Here is a 22,500-nt window from a genome sequence, read left to right on the forward strand (position 1 = left end):
TAAGAACGTTGCAATCATTTCTGTGTGTTTTTTGATGAACAAATAACTCCAAAGGTTCAGGCAACCACTGTCTCTATTTAAAAAAAAAGCCTACATAAATGACAATAACAGCACTAGCAACTGAAACCATCAACTAGCAGTCTTGACTCAATACTGTCTGACTTTTCAAAAACTATTGTGAAATCAGTGCTGAACTGCTGCAAATGATTAATTGCTAAACTTCAGTCAGGGTGTGTTTCCTAAATCCATAAAAGTAGCTCCTGTCAAAGACACATTAAAAAAAAACACTGGAATCAGATGATTCCATGTTTGCAAATTACATTGTCTTTGTGGTCCCAAACTGTGTATTGATAGATTTGGATCTAGCTTTGAGCAGTCATATCAAATCAAACACTAAAACATACAAGAAGAAACATATCCATGCTTTAATCTCCAGAAGCCTTGATTATTATAAATCTAAATAATAAAGTCGACACACCTCTGCTCAAATGCCAGGCTTTTGGAATACAAAAATGACATAATTTTAAAACTTGTTCCACCATTAATGTGACTCATAACCTGTATAAATGAATGGTTAATTTTTTTTAGATGGGAAGTAAAACTAAATAACTGAGATTTTGTTTTGCAGAAGCCCGAAGGTTTCATGCTGCTAACACTGGTATTTGGAAGTGTTATTTAAAAAAAATTTAATAAAATAAAAAAGTCCAGGCTACTGTAACATTATGTACAGTTTGAACATTTAATTTTGTGATTCTTTATATATATATATATATATATATATATATATATATATATATATATATATATATATATATATATAATTTTTCTTAACTAAATTACTTCAATCAGTACTGCTACGTTAGTTAGTCATTTCCCCCCCATCAGTACCTTTATTTAACTACTGAGTGCTTTCCCCACTTTGATCTTCCTAAGTTCGTACACACACAGTATTTTACTTCAACTTGACTCAACTATACTTTATAAAATAAAATAATCTTTCAAGCAACCAAACACAACTATGCTGTCGTAGACGCAAGAATGAAAAAGTTAGTACAGTAGTTGTTGTGCTTCCTGCCAGCGGCTGCGGTGGTGAGCCCGGGGTGTGACGTCACGCTCCCAGAATGCACGGCTCCCAGCGCGGCGCCAGCAGCCAGGCCCAGACTCGAATAAACATCTTTTAAATCCTTCATCTGCGCAAAATGCCCACGTGGAGGCCAAATGAAACGCCGGGGGAGAACGCGGCGGTGCGCCAGGCGGTAAGAAACGTCCATTGTGCAAATATTGACTCGAGTGCGACTTTTTGGCCCGTTTGCTAAAGTAATACAGAGAGTTAGCTCCCGCAAGACAAACTCCGACACAACTTTACACACAACTTTAGACATTTACCCACAGTCGTGGTAGCACATATGTAAACCAACGTGGTGCATTTCAAGTAACCCACAAGTGTCAACCAAAACCCACACCCGTCACCGAATTGACGAAGGCAAGTTTGGCTAACAGACAAATTTAGCACCGGTGCGGTAAGTTGTGGTCACACGTTCGCTACAACTTCGGACTTCACCACTTCAGACAAACACCAATCAGCTATAATAACACTTATATATTTTAAATAAATCATATCCCGTATGCTCCATATATTTGTCGATCGTTTTAAACACTGTTGCAGACTCTTGACGGAGGAAAGCAAGAGGACACGAACGTCGTTGCATGCGGCCCCACAGGATGGCGCTGTACTTGAAACTTCCTCACAATGATCAGTCACAAGTGCCACTTTTCTTCTTGCAATTCTCAACAACAACAAAAAAAGAAGTGCTAACACTACCAGAGCAACATACATTTTGAATATGAGAACTTTAGATAAGAGACAATCCAAGTGAGAAACTCTAAAGTAAACTTTGTCAACCTGCAGGTTGAGACTTCTGGAATGTAGTGAACTGTTTTGCTGAAGTTAAAGACCAAATTCAATGTTTGCTTTACAGTACATTTAGGAAGAAGGTGGAGCATGAACTAGCATTACGAAATGGGTTGTGAGCAGCTTTTGTCCAAACATTTACAGACAGTTGGCGGGTGGGGTGCATATGGGTTTTAATGACACTGTTATGTTGTGGCAGAACTACTGCATAGATAGAAAATAGGTTTTGTTATTTATACTTTGTACTTCATTGCAAGATTGTTAACCCCCTTTTCAATCAATTGTGATAGCCAACATGGTTATGGCACAATAGTAGTACAATAAATCACTGATGTGTGCACCGGTAGCATTGCAATGCATTTTATTATACAACAAATATATAATCAGCTCACCTATGTACACCCTAAAAAGAGAATTGTTTAATGAATTTAAGATCACAAATTGAATTGTTGAGCAATTTAATTCAAAGTGAATATATTAAGTTTAATTAATTATGAGTTCATTAAACTTAATATATTCACTTGAATTAAGTTTATCCAAAATTAATCCAAAGTCAATATATAAAATTTAATGAACTCATAATTATTCAACTTAATATATTCACTTTGGATTAACTTAATTCAATCGTGTGTTACCAATTGAAGTGTTTTTTTTTTTTTTTTAAATTGGCCAACAATTCAATTTGTAATCTTAAATTGGTTCAACACTTCTATTTTTAGAGTGTAGGCCTTCTTTTAGTATTTTTAAACATTTTTATATGCATGCAAGGCCCCATTAAATGGACTTCCAGTGAGGACAGTGATATATTTAATAGTGGCCAAGCTGTCTTAAAAGTAATTAATTGGATGCTTTGTAATTCATATCAATTTAATCACATGCATGAACATACACTAGGTTGAGCACATGTGGATTATGCCAATATGTGATGCAGTATTATGTTGTATGCCATATCAATTGCGGATCCCTAGATGATTCCATGACTAATTTCTGCTATGATTTGATTTATGACAAATTTCTGTTGTGAGTGCTCATAGCCTTTGTATGAGGGTAGAACCATTGTCTAATGAGCCAAACTGTGTTTTAACTTTAAATTTCTGTAAACTCTTTACATCAGTCACAAGATAACCACAATAGTTGTCAGTCAAATGATTAACTATTATGAGCTACTGTTCTCTATTAAACATTTGTTGTATTTTGACAGAGCAACAGTTCAACTGACAATACATTATCTGATCCAAGATTGGGTTTGGTTAGCTTTGGCAGTTTTCACATTTTCGTCGGTGCTCAATGCTCATCAGTTTATGTTTTTGACTAGATGTCTACCTGTGATGCACTTAAGTAGATGTATCTCTAATATTTGACAATATGCATGTATTTTTCTTGAAAGGAAATTGCAACATTTTGTGTACAGGAGTAAAACGATTTGAGTTATACAGTGTTTCCCAGCGTTTCGCGGAAGATAGTGACCGAGACCTGCCGCAAATGGCAAACATACACAACTGACACCCGCCCAGAAAGTTTTGTATTTGCCTGAATAAATGGAAGTGTCTCCCTTGGCAGCACCATCATTTTTTGGCCCCAAAATGCTATAAAATGGCGGCAAAGCAAATTGTTATGGTTAAATTATCTTTGGCCTCAGCATCAATGGCAAATAAAGTGATTTTTATTTTTCAGCAAATTAGTTCCCCCACAAATCTGTGAATATCCGAATGCTACACTGTGAAAATGTAGCCTTCTTACTGGAAATGCAATTTGCTCAATGTGGTGATTACATTCTTTATCTTTCAGGTCTTCTAAGATGTTGAGCCTCCTCTGCTGAACACCACTGGACTGTGAGTCGACATAAGAAATTATACTAATTGCAGCCCTCTTGGGTTGCTATGGCAGGTTCTGTCACTGAAACCAAGCGCTGGACACAGGCCTGTCCCACCAAGGCAGGACAGACCACACGTCATTGCCACAAGAGATCCTTAAATAGTCAACAAACTGCACTTAGTATTATTGCAAGCACACAGAGATAACACAACCGCCTGAGACCAGAAAGTGGATGGCCAGCTACCTGTAGAATCCTCATGAGTCTTGCTTGTGTCTGCTCCTACATACTCAGTTCTTCTCCAGCAACACAACCAAGAACATCCCCTTGGGACAATGTTCCACCAGCAAGAACAACTGAAAGGGCAGCTGCAGGATAGCCACGTAGCCAACAGGCAGCTTGGTTTTCACTGCCAGGAGTGTGGGAAGCAATACAACACTCAGCTGGGTTATCGGCGGCACCTGGTGGAGGCTCACAGTGCCGGCGCAGGCCTGCCCTGCTCGGACGGGGCGCCGTCGCTGCTGGAGCACCTGGGCGGTGGCCATATTGATAGGCCTCCTCCAACAGAGGGCAACAACAATGCTGTTGTGGCAGTGAGAGAGAGGAAATATTCCTGCGAGCGATGCGACCGGCGTTTTTACACCCGCAAGGATGTACGCCGCCATGCCGTGGTGCACACCGGTCGCCGGGATTTTTTGTGTCCTCGCTGCGCTCAGCGCTTTGGCCGCAGAGACCACTTGACCCGTCACTTGAAGAAGAGCCATGCGCACGATGCAGGGTTGATACCACTGGTTACAGCCAGTACTCCCGTGGCGACGTCCACTACGACCACCCAGTGTCCCGTAAAGGAATCCAGCCCTATAGCGTCGGACAGAAGCTCCACCGCCTCCAAGGAGCCCGTGGAGACCTTCACCAGGGACATGTTCAACTCCTACCCCATTAGCAATCCTGTCCCCGGGATGAGTCACCCACACGGCCTCATGCAGGTGTCTTTGTCCTCAAGCATGGGTGTCGGTCGCCACATGCCGCCGCCATCTCCCCACAACCACCATCATCACTTGCAGCCTCTGTCGGCACCGCAGCAGCAGTCGTACAGCAACGTGCCCAGGTACCAACAAGGATCTACCTCGTATCCTCGCGCTGACGTGGACAGTTTCCTGCTGGACCTGCAGGGCGTCCCTCCTCCCCTCAACTCTTCTACCTCTACGTCCAGCTCTCCTCAAAGGGAGATGCTTGCTGAAGGAATGGGTGTCGGCAGTGACCCGCACCTTGTGCCCAGGAATCCCGCCATCTCCTCAGCTGAGCTGTCCTGCACCACTAACATGGAACTGGGTCCGCTGTTGGGCTTCTTGCCTTTCAGCCTGCCACCTTATAGCTCTCATGTGGGAATGGGCGGGTTAATGATGGGTTATCCTCCTTCCACCTCCGCCACCTCCTCGCCAACTTCTTCCACTGGGTTGTCCTCCCAGGCTTCGGGGCCTTTTACCTTCTTCCAGCCTCCTCAGGCTCACGTGCCCCAGGGCCCTGTGGCCCACAACCACAGCCAACTACCTCAGGCATACAGCACTTCTGCTGTTAGCACTTCTAGCTCCTTACCTCATTACTACCAAGCCTTTCAGCAATAAGCATTTTATGTTTCCATAAACTAATGCGTGTCTTTTTTCCTGTCAAAGGATATTTTTAACCACACAATATGTATGTGTCTTTCCTTTTGTTACTGCGATAGATTATTGCTGAACACAACAAATCACCTCATCAGTATTACCTCGTTATTTAAAAAAAGAAAAAAAGAAAAAAAAAGTAAGCTTGAATGCACAAATGTTATCTGTCTCACTACAACCAACTGAGTAATTATTTCAGAACAGTTAATGCACTTAATCCAGGTATGACATGTACTACGTGGTGATGCCCTGGTTTAACGTAACAGAACATATAGCGTACACACAGACATGTCACACATACTGTATGTAAAGTCGGCTTGAAGCATTGTGTTCAAAGAGGCCACACCAGTATGACGCAAATGCTTTTCCCCTTTTATTACTATGTTTCAGTATCATCAATTTAGAATGCACTTAAGTTTAGTTTTCTTTATGACATACATTTTTTTTTAACGGCTAAAAGGCAAGCCGGTCACATAATTGGCGTTAGTGATGGCTAAGCATTTTTAAAACTAGTATTTAGATTCTCTGCAGAGTAAAACAGTTGATAATGTTGTGTTGTGACAGATGATCTGTTAGTTACAATGGTTGCTATTTGACACCAAATAACACTGACCAGGCAGAACATTTTAGCCACTTGCGCAATAAATTGGTGTCCATACTTAAGCTGTATCCTGCCTTTACAAAGGTGATGGTAATGATCAATTTTGGTCAAAACTGTCCTGCATCATAATGACAGCTGTGTCTGAAATGAATGTTATTTTTGTAATAGCAGAATAATCGATACAGCACTTGTACTGGATATCATATTGCGCAAACCGTCTTATTGTTGTGGCCACAATGCTTATCTTTCAACGGCGGTCCGTATGTTTCACTTCTTTAAAGCCTCCGTTGTTTTGTGCCTTTACATCTTCGACCGAGCAGGCCTTCAGAGAGCATGCAGCCAGCAGCTATTTGGTTTTAGCATGACTGCTTTTATCCACAATCCCAACATATCTTACAGGGAACGTAGTTGGTCACTGTGCAAATTGGGAAACTCACCTCAAGTGCTTGACTAAAATTTAACATCAAATGCATAGTTTCTTGGGTTAATGATAATCTTCTCAATAATTCTCAGGGCATTGAATCGCTAGCTACTGGACTGTTCTGGTTGTCTCAGTAGACGTTTTGCTTCATCAGTGTCATCAGTTCATACTCAAAGCCTAGATAGGACAGCACTAGATAACTCTGATATACATTGCACCTTCTGGCATTTCTGTAAAAAAAAAAAACATTCTCCTAAGTCTTGCTCTAATGAGCTCAATTGTTAGACAAATACAATAGTAAAACGTGATTTTCTTTCACTTATTTTTGACTATTTTCTCAACAATTTGTGGTGTTACGTATGCCCACAAGTTTGCATATAATTGTGGTAGTAAGAAAAGTACTTAATTGGACCAGCAGACATTTACTGTATAGCCAGCTGTGAGGTGGAAAGGCATTTTTTTCTGACTCCATATCAGTTAAATTGCCATGAGATCAGTTATTGGAGCCCGAAGTATAAAGAACAAATTTTGTCTGCCCCCAAACTGTTGGATTTCTTCGGCAATTGTACTTGTGGAAAGTTAGATGTTTGGAAGTGTCCAAACAGTTTTTGCCTCATAAATTTACTGGGATGATTTTTTTCTAAAGTGCCAAGACTTAAAGCCCCGAGTTTGGAACATTTCCCCCTACAACTTACACTCTGATTGGTTGAGTGAGGTTCAAGTACAAGCATTGGCCTTGAGTCGATTTGCCATTTGTATATGTTTTGTATGAGGCAAAAAAATAGGCGCTTAAACTGACTGAGGTGACCTGAAAGTGTAATTTAGGTCTTCGGGATGTGAGCGACTATGATCATTGCTGTTTTGACTTAGCACAGCAAAACTATTCTAGAATATTTGTAGCCTTTCCTAATACTATCCATGACCCTGTCGGCCAATTTTCCTTTGTCATATTGCTGGCTCTCAAGAGCTTCTTGTGAAATTGGGACTGAAACCCACCCCCATATTGAAGACTTTTGTAATCCATTCCATTTATAATCCAGTCACTTGGTCGAGATGAATAGATCCCAAGTGGGATTCCAGTAGTCGGAACGCCACGAACATTGCCACAAGTTGAAATGACTGTTGTGATACAGGAATGAAGGCATGCAAAGAGAAAATTCCATTTCTTTTTAAATCTGCTCATTGACTCTTCCACTAGCATTGTCACTAAGCCTCCGTGTTGCACCAATGTCAAAATGCTACTGTTGTGTGTGTGTCTCTCAAAGAGTGTCTAATCTCTTGACAGGGTTTAAGCACTTATGACATGTCAAAAAAAAAAGTTTTGTACCTCAAACACACAGAAATAAGGGTTTCTGTTTTTCTTTATAGTTCTAGTTGTTTTGGCGCTTGCTCCATTTAGTTTAAAACTTTTGATGGTAGCGTTTATGAGTCTCTATAACTCTTAATATAGTGGCAGACATTTATTATAATATAATAAACATTCTACCTCTACCTAGTCATATCTTTCTGCAATATCATAAAATGTTTAAAGCTGTAACAGACATTTTACCACTGAAAATGATTTTGTTTAAATTTAACTTTGAAGGACAGGATACACGCTCTAATCAGAGGTGTATTCCATTGAATCAAGCATTGTTCTGTGTACTTGCCTTTAATGATATTTCTACTTATTTACTACCTCAGAAGTGACAGGCAACTGCTTATCTAACTGCAGAGAAAATGTCTAGGATTTCATGTTTTGTTTGATGTAGCTCCATAGTTTAATGAGAGTACCCTCTTTAGCATAATTTCAAGTGCAGGCTGTGTTCTGCTTCACTCATGTTAGTGCCGCTCCAGCCTGTAAATATAATTGTTACATGTAGTAAAGCATGCGGGATTCGGATCCTTTGGATTCAGAGTGGGCAACTCTTGAAATGAACATCACTGCCACTTTTGTTACACATCTTTAACTGAAACACTTTCAGTATTTTTGTGTCAGAATGTTTCAATGCTGTAGTTATTAATAGGGTTTGGTTGTATTTGACATTTTATCAAGACATTCAGTTAAATCATTCTTGTTTTTGCTGTTCTGAATGTACACACTGAAAGCTAAAAAAAAAAAAAAAAAAAAACTTAAAATTGTTGTCATGCTATCCTTACAGGAAGAATTACTACCTGTCATGTCAATATGAATATTGTACATGTTTCCTAATACATCCAAATTGCACCAATATGCTACAAACGTAGCGATTGATAACCAGTCTTTGGTTCAAGGTACTGTACTTTCTACTAGCAAGGATTTCAGGTATTATGCAACATCAATATGTAACGTTTTAAGCATGTTCGCATTGTGTATATTGCTGGCGTTGTGGGCCAAAACCTACCTCCAAAATGGTCACTTTTCAGGAGATCCCAAAATGGCGTGTTTGTTCAACCATTCACATTGCATCATCAAAGAGCAATACATTTCCAATACTTAAGATTGATCAATAATTCGTAAACATTAACAAAAGTATACATTTTGGAAAAAATACGAAATTTGCTGAATTACGACTTATGAGGTTTTGGCTTCACACCAGCGAAATTACACTGTGGTCCATGGTCAAATGTGTGTAAACAACTTTAAAACTATGTTTACTTTTACCCAAGTAAAAACACAAGACATACCTCATTTTACATCTGTAATTGTGGAATACATTTAATGCATTTAAATTGAAATACTAATAGGTTGGCTGTGAACCAAGCCACTCTCCTTTTTTCTTAGTTGTTTGCATTATCACTCATAGCAATTAAGACCAAGAATGCAAGTTTTAATTGTTATTTTCTTGTTGTCTAGGAAAAACAAAATAAATATGTAGATTTACTCAAAGTTGCTGTGTTTTTAAATTGGAGCTGGAATACTGAAAGATGGTTGAATAAACGGATTATGGACAAAATAGTGGGGTGGGAGAAAAACTGGTTTGCACAGAAATGAGGACTGGGTGGAAGGAGAAAACATAATTGGAAAAAAAAAACACGAAAAATGTATCTACCCATAATGTGGCTAAATTGGAATTTCCCTCTTCAATTCATGATAAACCGAGGTGGTAAAGGTACTCTTACTTATGTGAAAGTATCGCTAGTCGGTCGTGTATAAAATAAATAAATAAATAAAAACCTTTGGAATTGGAATACAAAAAAAAAGCCTACAACTATGTACTAACGTGGAAATTTACTAGCACTTATATGCAATACTTGTTTTGATAATTTTGCCCAAAAACTAGTTACTTTCTCCATGTCACCCATGCCCACTCTCTACGCCCAACCAACATTTCCCGGACTTTACCTCCCTATTTAGTTTTTTTTGCAGCGCGTCGTCCTCTGCAGAGGTTGACAAACTAAATATTGCGTCTGTGTTAAAATGTGGGAGTAAAAGTAAAATATGTCAGACATTAAGTCAGTTTTATGGACGTCGTTTTATGGATGCCTAAAAAGTGTACTTAAGACAGTAACGTAACAAACTATTTGTACTTCGTTACTTCGCACCACTGCTAGTAGTTCATACTCCGGAGCAGCAGGTGGCGGTATTTGCCTGTATGACTGGGAGCGCACAAACAAACCCATCCCGGAAGAGGCAAGGGGGCGTCTGTGTCGGTGCAAGTGACATTATGCTGCTAGAGGCGTTGTATTTTGTTAGGACATTACTTTAGAACCCATAGAAGCTCTCGTCCGCACATTTTTTGTGTGTGATTCTGACGGCATTTTACACTGAACGTGAAGAAAAGCGTTGTGTCCGTTTCCCTTGCTGGACGAGCTCGCTAACGCAACTTATTAGTTGACAGACGTTTATCTTTCGTAGTCACCGCTAAGAGACCAGGATGCAAGTGGATTATTTGTGAAGAGAGAGCCCTATCCACGGTAAGCCGAAATGGAAATGCAGTAGTGACGCAAATCAAGTTGTTGCTGGTTGCGGCTTGCCCTCTAAATAGTTACCGCGTTGACATGCTAGTTGGGCCTGAGAAATTAACCGCAAATTACGCAGCGACAATTTTCAACACGTGTGATTTTAACCTAAACGTCAGACGAGTCCGCTCTGGTTGCACGACCAGCTCTCATCAAAAGGTATGGCGTTAGGCACAGTCATGTTTATTTGTCACGTGCAGCATTTGTTTGTGACGCTGCATATTTCTTTTCCACTCATGAACGTTTACATCAAATATTTGACACTTTCCTTAAGAGGAAGTGGCGTGATTGGTATAGGAGATAAAAAAGCGAATTCAATCAGTGGTTAACCAACTTGACAGGCTTTGTTTGGTTGAGGTTGGTGATGGTGGGGATGCAAAATTCTTGGAATTTTCAATGTTGCAAATACTCAATGGAAATCAACGAGAATTTATGAAAATACACGGGCATAAACAAGTAATTTAAATTGAAGGTTGGCGCTTAATAAAGACTGTAAAAATAGTAGGGTCAATTTTAGTGTAATCCCAATTCCTGATTCTAACTAATGGAACTATTGTATCATAGGATAAGGATGGCATGAATTATACACCAGGATAGATGCTTAACCAAAATACGACATGGACATACTCTGTGTGCAAAAGACAGACTCGGTAGTTCTGAAGCACTTGCACCTATTCCTTTCCTCAATTCCTTCACATCCAACCATTATCAGACACCTCTAAGTGCAACTGGTTACCATTCAGGAACACACAACAGGCTCACAAATGTGTGTGAGAGTAGAAAAATTGGTTGACATTGGAAAAACTTGAGACCACACTTCACCTACCTATCGATAACTAAGTTCGCTAAGTTCTTCCCCTTAGAGATGTTGGCGACTAGTGTTGTCACTATTTTTAGATTGGTTACAGCATAGAGTAGTTTAATAGTCTCATCATTTTTTTTAATTTTGCGTTAAAGTGTATTACAAATGCATTTTTTTAACCTATTACCGTGTTGTTTGTTGTGTAGCTTTGTGTGTATGCTCTTAAATGAGCAAATTAATTTTCCCATAAAATATCCTCCATCCAGTGCCATGTCTCTGGTTTTCCAACGGCCTAACACCAACGCAGTCCACAGCAAGAAGGATAAGAGACTAATGGCGGAGGTGAACGCGTCGCCACTGAAGCATTTTGTTACTGCAAAGAAGAAGATTAATGGGATCTTTGAACAGTTAGGAGCCTACATTAAGGAGAGTGCATCATTTCTGGAAGGTAACTTTGCTTACTTTGTAATTTTAGGACTACAATTACTTTTGGGTATTAAGAAACATAGCAGTTAGATGTTATCCAACTTAAAATATTTACAAGTGATGATGAAATTAGTGAAATGAAATAGTTGAGCTTCCCGAGTGGCAGCATGGTGGATAGTTAGTTGGATTTCAAATCTCTGTTCTGGTTATTCCTGTGTGGAGTTTGCATGTTCTTCCTGTGCTTGTGTGGGTTTTCTGTGATTTCTCCCTCTCCCTCCCACATTACAAAACTCTTTTCCCACAGGTATGAATGTAAGTGTGGTTGTCAAAATGTGATTGCCTGGCAACCAGTCCAGGGCGTATCCTACCTCTCACTGAAAATTCGGCTGGGCTACTACTACAACCCACAGTGACCTTAAAGGATAAGCAGAATACAAAAACAAAACAAATCATGGATGCTGTAACCTTCAAAGTCAATTTCACTTTATTTACAGGTCGACCTGCAACTCAACATATGTTTCTCTCTCTAAAAGATTAAAAAAACATGTTTCTATTGAGTTAAATGAAGGTTATAGGTCACATTAAATAATGTTGGAAATAGTTTTGAATGTTTTTTCATGATCTCATTTATTTACATCACAAAGCCCTCCAGATTAAATGGGGGTGTGCAGACTTTTTATACCCACTTTAAATTTTTGTGTAGAGTTTGTTTGAAATAGAAAAAGCTTTGCAAATGTTTTAGGGTTGTCTTTTCACCCTGTGAATAACATTCATTGCCCACTCTGCTAGATGCTCACAAAAATGGAGAGCTGGATCCAGTCACTACGGAAGAGCAGGTGCAGGAGGTTCGACGATACCTTAGCAAGGTAGCAGGGATTGGAGAAGTGCTTGCGCGAAGGCATATGAAGGTGGTGTTCTTTGGCAGGTATGTGCCTCTTATACCAAGTTCACATGGATTTCTTGTTTAACTCATTCACTGCCATTGACAGTTATAGACGTCAAAAAAATCATTTTAAGTATTTCTATTAGTTTAGCATTTTTTTCTATTTTTGTTAACAAGAGTATGAAAACCTATATATTTTTTATTGTACATTTAGAACAGATTAATTATGAGTTAACTAGTGAAGTCATGCGATTAATTACGAGTAAAAATTGTAATCGTCTGACGCCCCTAATTTGTAATAATCATCTCGTCAGGCGATTATATATTTTTTATTGTAATTAATCGCATGTCTTCATTAGTTAACTCATAATTAATCACACATTTTATATCTGTTCTAAATGTACATTTTCATACTCTTGTTAAAAAAAAGTGGGAAAAAATGTTAAACTAATAGAAATAGTTCAAATGAATTTTTGACGTTTATAGCCGTCAATGGCAGTGAATGAGTTAATATATTTGCAGTAAATGGGCTCCACTAGCAATTCCAGATTCAAATTTGAATCGCTGCTGCTGCTGCTTCTTCTTAGAAATAAGTAATAAATAGCCGCAAGCGTATTTGGAAAAGTTGCTAAATATAGCAACCAAATCGCGAAGTTGGCAACACTGTTTGCCGTCATGTTGTTCTTGGTAGCTGTGTATGTCTGTCGGCTATCAACAATGGATGAATGTCAAATCTACCGTAATTCAATATTTAGTTACATTCTTTCTGCCAAGCGATTGACTATTTAGGTCTAAATAAAAAACAACTATGGGATTTAGGTATTCACATGCAATATATATTTACATGGTGTTAGATTATAAGTGTTCTTAACTTTGACTCGGCATATGTATACTGGATGTCACATTTATACATTTTGTGGCATGCATTTTTTTTTAAACCGCTACATTTTTTGTTCTCTAGGACCAGTAATGGGAAAAGCTCCGTCATCAATGCCATGCTGTGTGACAAGGTGCTGCCTTCAGGTATAGGACACACCACAAACTGTTTCCTGAGAGTGGAGGGAACGGATGGGAGTGAGTCTTTTATTCTCACTGAAGGTTCTGAGGAGAGGAAGAGCATTAAGGTCGGTACACCGGAGTGCTTTTTAGTTTTAATGCATGTGGGCATTACCATCAAACTGCCTTCATGCAAGGATACTTTCATGTGTCAATATTTTCCAGACGGTGAACCAACTGGCCCATGCGCTCCACCAGGATGTGGACCTGGAGGCAGGCAGCTTGGTCTGTGTCATGTGGCCTAAAGCCAAGTGTGCTTTGCTCAGGGATGATCTGGTCTTGTTGGACAGGTCAGGCATATATTATATTGGAGACATACACCAGACAGATTTTGTGACAATAGAATGTATGCACGGACAATTCTGAGATGCAGAAATGAAAAAAAAAAGCTCTCTATAAGCAGAATGGAAATACAAACTCAGTATGCATCAATTTAACTTTGTTATTCTTTGTTTTAAAATTCAGTCCAGGTATTGACGTGACCACCGAACTGGACAGCTGGATCGACAAGTTCTGTTTGGATGCAGATGTGTTTGTACTTGTGGCAAACTCTGAGTCAACACTGATGCAGACGGTGAGATGTGACCAGATGATTGATAGAAGTATTTGAAGACGCCATCCATCCATCCATTTTAAGCGTGGCAACTGTGTGTCTGCAGGAAAAGTCATTTTTTCACAAAGTCAACGAACGACTATCCAGTCCGAACATCTTCATCCTTAATAACCGTTGGGATGCCTCAGCGTCAGAACCTGAATACATGGATGAGGTTAGTCAGCTTTGCTTGTTTTTAAATCATTCCACATGTACACGTGAACCCAGGTACAATATTTGGCAGTGATAAACAAAATGTATAACAACGACATGGCCCCTAAATCACAATATATTTTTTTGCTGCAAGGTGCGGAGACAACATATGGATCGCTGTACCAATTTCCTCGTGCACGAGTTAGGTGTTGTGGACCAAGCTCAGGCCACTGACCGCATCTTCTTCGTCTCTGCCAAAGAGGTTCTCCAAGCACGTGTGCAGAAAGCTCAAGGAATGCCTGAAACAGGTGAGATTGGACAATCACTCACAAATCGGAAGATGCTCATTATTTTTCATTCACCCATTCAAGGTCAATTTTCCGGCACTTGTTTAGCTTGGACTTGAACAATGAAACTGTCAAAGGGGGGCTGTCAAGAGGATCATTAGTTACTTGGTGATAAACATAAATAAATCAAATGAGAGAAAATAAGCCCAACGATAACTGAGCGTGTTGTCTTGCGCAGCATGATTCTGTGTAAACTGTAGAGGTACCTTGATTTACGAGTGCCCCCCCCCCCCTTTTTTTGAGTTTTTAGAATTACAAGCAAGTGCTCGAGTGAAGTGAAAAGCAATCAACATTTTCCTCAAAAGCCAGGCCCAGAACCAGAGTCTCCATTATAATGCATTTTGTTGTTCTGTTTGCTTCAGGTGGAGCGCTTGCTGAGGGATTTCAAGCTAGAATGTTTGAGTTTCAGAACTTTGAGAGGCGATTTGAGGTAAGACTAAAATGTGTAACCACTTGGGATAATTTGGAAAACCTTCAATAGCCTTGTCAAATGAATTTTTACTCCTCCTAAGCTGATCAATTTTGAAGCTGGGTATTTTTGAAGCATCATAGTGATACAATCCATACCAAATGGCCCCCCTTTTAGATGGATGAAAACAAGTATTTTATTTATTTATTTATTTATACTTACAGTAATTTCTGGAATATAAGCCGCTACTTTTTTCACTTGCATTCGACCCTGCGGCTAATACAAAGGTGCGGCTTATCCATCAGATCACAATGGGGCGCGCTATAAAGGAAGCGCAAAAGCGAACCAAACCAAGTGAGCCCAAATACAGTAGGAGAGACAGAATGAGAGCGAGACAATTTGTGCCCTTCATTATGGAAAAGAAAGTAGCGGGAACCTGGTGCGGTAACATTAAAACACCTGCGGCTCACAGTCGGGTGCGGCTTATAGGTGTAACAAACTCCAGTATTCCCTAAATTTATAGTCAGGTGCGCCTTATAGTCCAGAAATGACTGTAATTCATATTCCACAAATGAAATACCATGTTGAGGCTCATGGGGGCACGACGAACATACTATTTCTAACTTCCTCTTTAATTTGAGGCCACTTGCATTCCCTTGTGGAAGAAAAACAGATCATAATCCAGAGCTCCTAAATTAACTTCAAATGCATTTGTATTACCAGTAGTTAGTGATTAGTTATTCATGCCCATTAATGTTTGCCGACATGTATTTTCTGATTTGACAATTGTGTGTAGGAGTGCATCTCTCAGTCGGCGGTGAAGACAAAGTTTGAGCAGCATACAGTGCGAGCCAAGCAGATCTCTGAAGCTTTGCGGCACATCATGGATGCAGTACACATCGCTGCACAAGAGCAGAGGTCCGTTTGACGTTACATACCCTGCATCAGTAAACTTGGAATTGTCAAGAGTTAATTCTGCGACCTTTTGTTAAATTGTCAAATTTAGTATTGATGATAGCATAACAACAGGTCATAGTATCTCCAGGACATCTTGTACTGTCTTGTGTCCTTACTTGATGGAAATGGTGTTCTTTTGAGACTTACACCATAATACCACCTTGCTTAAATATCTCTTATGCTCTGAAATGTGTATACTTATAGGGTCTACTGTCTTGAGACCAAAGAGGACCGTCAGGACCGACTGGAGTTTATAGACAAGCAGTTGGATCTGCTGACTATGGACTGTAAGACCAGGATCAAGAAAATCACAGAAGAAGTGGAGAGACAGGTGAGCATCAACTTGCTTTTTTTTTTTTTTTTTTTTTAAACACACAATTATTCAAATGGTGAGTGCTTCTATTTCATGGAGCGGAAGTAATACAACCAAAATTCCCTGCTTTTCTCCAGGTGTCTAATTGCATGGCAGAAGAAATCAGGAAGCTCCACGTTCTGGTGGATGATTTTCACATGGACTTCCATCCATCACAAGTGGTTCTCAAGGCCTACAAGAAAGTGAGTTTTTCAGCACATTTTCATCATAATTCTTTGTTGGTGTTCCTGAAAAGAGAGCATGATTAACCCCCCGTGGTCTGCTGTGTCTCCAGAGGATTGGTAAACAGTAAACACACATCTTTTTCTCCAACTCTAGGGCAGTACAGTACATTCAATTTCAATAGTAATTGAGCTGGGTACAGCACATCTTGTTGTTAGAAATGAGTTAATTGAAAAAAAATGTCTGTTTATCTGCTAGGAGCTCCATCGGCATATAGAAGAGTGTCTGGGCAAGAACATGTCAGACAGGTGCTCCACCACAATCACCACTGCTCTTCAGACTACACAGGCAGATATGATAGGTAATTGTCATACTAGAGTATAAAATATATTTTTGAACTTATCCATTGGTCTCAATGAATTTTGTTTGTGTTGCATTTAGCATGTATTTGCTATATACTGAGTCATTAGCAAAAATGTTGATCACATGTAGTTAAACTTTGGGAAATATTTGTGCAAGGGAATACGCATTTTGTGTGATATAGAAAAGAGCACTGTACTGAATGTGAAGGCTCAATGCATCCCAAACTGTACATTGATGTACAAGGAATACACTGTGTATGTCATCTCTGACCTCTAAATGACATCAATTGTTCCTGCAGAGGGTCTGAAGCCTCTTCTCCCCAACCAAGCCAGAGAGCAGGCGGACAAGCTGGTTCCCCGCCAGTGTTTCAGTCTTAGTTATGACCTGGCTTGCGACAAGCTTTGCAGTGACTTTCAGGAGGATATCAGCTTTCACTTCTCTTTGGGCTGGACAATGCTGGTCAACCGCTTTTTGGGGCCCAAGAACACTCGACGGGCCCTCATGGGATACAGTGACCAGGTAACTAACTACAGTACATACAGTCAGTGTATACATTGGAATCTGCAACAGAAGGTCTTGTATTTTATAAATAACTATGACCACAAACTGCATATAAAAAAATTCCAATTCCAAGTTTTGATACATATTTAATGTATTGTAACTTACAAGGTGACTGTCACGTTCCAGTGTTGGATAGATTCAGTAGCTCTCGACTTTGGGCCATTATGTTCAGTCATCTTTCAATAAAAGGATTGGCCTGCAGGAGGAGCACTTCATAAAGTGGCGTCTGGCGCACACTATTTGTACTCATGTGTTTTTTTTTTTTCTTCTCACCACTGGATGGCGGTGAAGACTGATCTTTCATCTTTTGCTCCCAGGCACTGAGTCATGGCAGTAACGAAAGACCGGTTGTGGTCTTTGTAATCATTTACGTTACACTTTATAATAATGATTAACTAAAAATAATCTACATTGTCTGCATTTGAGCAATTAGAAGAAAATCCGTCTTGTTGCTTGTTTATAAATGACAGTTATGGCCTCTTATCTGACTGCTGTAAGAATTGGCAAAGAAGGGCAGCATTTGGTGGATCCTGTGTTCACAACAACTTTTTGCACAGGTTTTCATGCGACCATCTGTCTGTCGTGTTTTATATCCAGCCATCCATTTTCTACAAAGCGTGTCAATTGTATTTTAGTTTTTTTTTTCTTCTTTTTAATGAAGGTTGCTCAAATATTGCCATGTCAGGATGTGCCACTTGGAATCTTCTTGACATGGCTATATTGATGTACAAGCACCTTTTGATTTAGTTGAAGCAAAGTATTCATTAAATTTGGACACTCTTGAAAAAACATATTTACCGTTTTTACATTTGTTTCCACAAGGTGTTTTTTGTACATTGTTTGTTTTTTTGCACTAAAACATTCTGAACATTAAACTAGAAACACATTCAAATTTGCCTCATTAAAGTGGAAATAACACAAAAAAAAACAATGGTGTATACTTTAGTTGCATGTTTTATTGTCTATTAATCCAGCGGTTCACTACCCACTCTTCAAATATTCCAAAACTGAGTCCTGCCTGCTGAATGATAGAACCCCTTTTTGTGAATTGATGGAAATTTAATTGTCCTACAGTTTAGAAAAGGGTGGCAATTTTCCACATAAATTGTGTGAAACAAAAGAAGATCAAGAGTCCATACAAACGCAACCACTAAATTGAAGTCATAGACAGCATTAAAAAACATTGAATTTGTAAAAATGTTTTTACCATTAGGGGGGTCATATCTGAGCAACTTGTTAAACTTGTGAATACTCCTCTTCCAGATCCCTCGAACTTTGGCACTTACTCCTGTCAGTGCCAGCATGCCTCCATTCCCTCAAAATTCTATGACCCAAGAGGAACTGATGGTCTCCATGGTGACTGGACTTGCCTCTGTCACTTCCCGGACCTCCATGGGTGTCCTTGTAGTTGGTGGTGTGGTGAGGACACATTTTCTCAATACTAATTGGAATGATTTATCGCAAGTTAGTTGTGGTTAATCATGTGTGTTAAATTAACTACTACTCGCGGGGGAGAGGGACTAATGGCCAAAAGTGATTATAATTGCCTTATTAATGGCTTCACTTTTAAACCATTTATGAAGGAAAGTTTAAACTGATGCATTATAAATTAAGTTACAATTTTAATTCACAAACTTTAATAAAGTATGAAGCCAAAACCAAAATACTTGCAATGAATTTTAAGTGTAGTCAAATGTAGTGTAAGTAGGAGGGAACCGTATTTAAACTAGGGGTGTCTGGTGATTAAAAATTTTAATCTGAATTACTCTCATAACTTTAGTAGTTAACTCGCGATTAATCACAAGTTTTATATCTGTTTTAAGTGTACAATAAAAAATTTTTTTTTCGAATTTTTCATACTCTTGTGAACATAAAAGTGGAAAAATGTGTTAAACCAATAGAAATATGGCTGCGTCTTTTATTCATTGATACAGTAATTTCATAATTCATAAAATTGAGTTACAATTAGAAAGATGTACTATACTGTAAAAAATGTGTGATTATTTATTTGTGTTGTAGTCATTATCTGCCACTAGATGGCAATATTGCATTTGTAAGACATAGGGGACAACGCAGGGCATTTTTCTTTTTATATTAAGACAGGAGTGTCAAACATACATCCCGTGGGTCGGATCAGGCCTGCAAAGGGGTTTAATCCGGCCAGGGAAATGATTTTGTAACGTAAAATAAAATTAGTAGTCGGACCAATTAATCAGCTGGCCACAATCAAAAAGTGTTGCCGTTCCATTTGCTTTGGTGTTATTTTATGGAACAAAATAATTACAGTTGAGCCCCGTAATGTAGGGCTGGCCCACAAATAGCGGAAATCTGTGTAGAATTGACGCCAATTGTTTTAAAGTTACATACCATGATTTTACCGATCCGGCCTGCTTGGTAATATATTTTCCTCCAGGTGGCCCTTGAGCCAATATGAGTTTGACACGCCTGTATTAAGAGCTATCTAATCTTTGACATGAAGTAACTTGTGAAATTCTGCCCGTTTAAAATTGTAAAATACAACTTAACCCCCGTCGCCACAAATATTTGCATTATTATTCAATTTATTACTGCTAAATGTTGGCGTGGGCGTGTCTGCTGTGTTGTCTGGAATTCCCCCAGTACAGGCTTTCCAAGTAAGAAAAAATAGTGGCGTTAAAGGAACTTTAAATTAACTCAAAATTAATGCACTCAATTTGACACCCCTAATTTGAACACTTTGCAATTTAATATCTGCATAAGTTCGTCATAGAATGTACAGTCATTTCCAGACGATTGATTTGCAAGGCTCTGCGTCAAAATGGCTGTCGTGGTGTGTGTGTGTGTGTGTGCAGATCTGGAAGGCTGTGGGCTGGCGACTGATTGCTCTGTCCGTGGGTCTCTACGGGCTCCTCTTTATCTACGAGCGCCTCACCTGGACCACAAAGGCCAAAGAGCGTGCGTTCAAGAGACAGTTTGTCGACTACGCCAGTGAGAAGTTGCAGCTCATCGTCAGCTACACCGGATCCAACTGCAGTCACCAAGTCCAGCAGTGAGCATTTACACGTGCAAGCAGCACTTTTTAAATGTGTGCTTTAATTATTTTTTTTTTTTTTTAAACATTCTTTGTGATCTTGTCTGTGTGTGGACATCAGAGAGCTTGCCGGGGTGTTTGCTCAGCTCTGCCAGCAGGTGGACGTGACTCGGCAGAATCTTGAAGACGAGATCACGGACATGAATGGCAAGATTGAGCTGTTGGATGCCATGCAGAGCAAAGCTAAGCTGCTACGGTAAGAAGCGCCGTGTGTTCGTAGGAAACACTGGAGGGGGTGAGCATGTGACGTATGACATCATCAGGGGTGAAAATAGGTGAAAGGTGTGCTGGTGTTTTGATTAAATAATCGCGTGCACTTGAGAACTGTTTTAATTCCTGCATTTTAGCGTAAAGTTTGTCATCAGATTTATATTGTCGTCATCTAACTGTCACACCAGAGGAGGCCCGGCAATTAAGTGTAATACAGGTTATTAATCAGCGCGGGTTATGTGTGACAAAAGCTCTGATGTATTATTGAGTGGGGTCTGCTTATATACTGGCTGAAAAGACCAAATGTTGATGCTAATCCACCGTCTCATTCCCCGTGTGTGTTTTGTTGTTAGGAACAAGGCGGGCTGGCTGGACAGTGAGCTCAACATGTTCACCCAGCAATACCTTCATCAAAGCAAGTGAAACTGACAAGCCACAACAGAACTGGATCTTTGGGCCTATGTACTCAATATGTTTGCCTCTTGACCTAACTGTGTAACAATGGCTGCCCGTCTGATTCGGATTCTTTGAGGGATACACCAAAATGATGCGTGATATGAGTTTTAGTGTATTTGGCAAATGTGATGCCCTTTTTTTTTTTCTCCTCCAAAGTTGCTTTGGCTCTGTAAATGTATTTCAGAAGCATGCAGAAAGTTATTTAAGGAGTTGTTATTAGCTTGGAGTACAATTGGGTAGGAAGTTTAAAATGAAAATGATGAAAATGAACACTAAAAAAGTGAGCTCAGTGTCATCATGCGACTATGCGACTTAAATGGCAAGTAAGTATCAATAAGGTAAAAAGGGTTCAACTAATAGTCACTGCTGTTAAAGGGCAATGTAGAATAATCCTTGATATTATGAAAAAACAAGTAAATGCATAACTTTTGTGTATTTTAAACCTTAAATGAGAAATTTCATGGTTAACATTACAAATATTGTTTAGGTTAAAGAGCGTCTGCTGTGTTTTAACCATTACAGAAGCATAAAAAAAGATTTAGGTAATGCTGTTAATTTATGGCAGCTGTGGATAACTTGCATTGAGTGGTGGTCTCCTAAATTTCTTAAGAACAGTATAGATTTATTTTGAGTGTCTCCTTTACCTTTTGGGCTTCTTTTGCAATTCTAATGCAATGTTAAAGTCGAGGGGGGGAAAAACCTCAATTAGAGCTTAAGTGACATGGCAACATTTTTCCCCATATTTCATCTGTCTGTTTATGCAAAGGTAGTTGGACAGTGGACAGATAGGATGTTTGTCTTCTTGCACATGTGGTCTTCCCCACTGGATTCTTAAAAATGGGATTCCGACTGTTGTTTTGCTCTTGTGTATATAGCAAGTTGTATTCCTTGTATTTAAACATGTTGGAAGTGTGAAATGATATGGCACATAGCTACAGGATTTTGTGCACAATTAAAGAAATGACACTAAGACTTTTGTATCAGTGCAGTTGAATGGTTAGCAGTGTGTTGCACACCTAAAGCAAATCTGCAGTTGCTCAGCACATTCACATTGTTCGCAGTGTAAGCTTAACTTAGATTTTTTTATTTTTATTTTTTACTTCACTTGAATGCGCTAGCATTATTCAAGATTACAGCTCCAGGATATTTGGACTCAAATCAAAAATGTCAATCAAGGCAGTAAAAATAGCTGATAATGTTAGGTGTAGTTAACCCCGCCCCATGATTAATCCCTTTGCCAAATTGAAGGTGATTTTTTCCCCCTTCGTGATGTATATTAATTTGTTTTTCATCAGCATTTAAAAACTTAATTTCCTTGATCGTTGTTAGACTATTTTGAGTAAATGTAATA

General features: G+C 39.2%; 2 protein-coding genes across 3 annotated transcripts; both read left to right on the forward strand.

The window, feature by feature from the left end:
• The first annotated feature begins 1,094 nt into the window (after positions 1-1,094).
• On the forward strand, positions 1,095-9,256 carry LOC144060818 (zinc finger protein PLAGL2-like). Its single transcript, XM_077580677.1, has 2 exons — positions 1,095-1,256; positions 3,701-9,256. Exon 2 carries the CDS (start codon positions 4,061-4,063, stop codon positions 5,348-5,350), a length of 1,290 nt encoding a protein of 429 aa, XP_077436803.1. The 5' UTR covers positions 1,095-1,256; positions 3,701-4,060; the 3' UTR covers positions 5,351-9,256.
• A 713-nt stretch (positions 9,257-9,969) lies between these two features.
• Positions 9,970-22,119, forward strand: mfn2 (mitofusin 2). Of its 2 annotated transcripts, none has more exons than XM_077580656.1 (18): positions 9,970-10,284; positions 11,398-11,579; positions 12,347-12,482; positions 13,402-13,564; positions 13,662-13,786; positions 13,962-14,070; positions 14,156-14,263; positions 14,396-14,549; positions 14,951-15,018; positions 15,794-15,915; positions 16,159-16,285; positions 16,405-16,509; positions 16,748-16,850; positions 17,151-17,371; positions 18,677-18,832; positions 20,245-20,441; positions 20,545-20,679; positions 21,047-22,119. In XM_077580656.1, the coding sequence occupies exons 2-18, from the start codon at positions 11,402-11,404 to the stop codon at positions 21,114-21,116; spliced, it is 2,277 nt and encodes a 758-aa protein (XP_077436782.1). In that variant the 5' UTR covers positions 9,970-10,284; positions 11,398-11,401; the 3' UTR covers positions 21,117-22,119. The 2 variants fall into 2 exon arrangements, with proteins under 2 accessions (XP_077436782.1, XP_077436792.1); XM_077580666.1 differs by lacking the exon at positions 9,970-10,284 and adding an exon at positions 10,335-10,488.
• The last annotated feature ends 381 nt before the right edge of the window (positions 22,120-22,500 follow it).

Source organism: Vanacampus margaritifer, chromosome 1, assembly GCF_051991255.1.
Source record: "Vanacampus margaritifer isolate UIUO_Vmar chromosome 1, RoL_Vmar_1.0, whole genome shotgun sequence".
NCBI classification, from domain to species: Eukaryota; Metazoa; Chordata; class Actinopteri; order Syngnathiformes; family Syngnathidae; genus Vanacampus; species Vanacampus margaritifer.

Excerpts from the sequence above, each read along its gene's own strand:
- mfn2 (XM_077580656.1), top strand. The coding sequence starts at position 11,402 with ATGTCTCTGGTTTTCCAACGGCCTAACACCAACGCAGTCCACAGCAAG. Across the intron at positions 13,565-13,661 it reads AGGAGAGGAAGAGCATTAAG|ACGGTGAACCAACTGGCCCA; the intron begins GTCGGTACACCG and ends AATATTTTCCAG. Across the intron at positions 16,510-16,747 it reads TTCTCAAGGCCTACAAGAAA|GAGCTCCATCGGCATATAGA; the intron begins GTGAGTTTTTCA and ends TTTATCTGCTAG.
- LOC144060818 (XM_077580677.1), top strand. The coding sequence starts at position 4,061 with ATGTTCCACCAGCAAGAACAACTGAAAGGGCAGCTGCAGGATAGCCAC.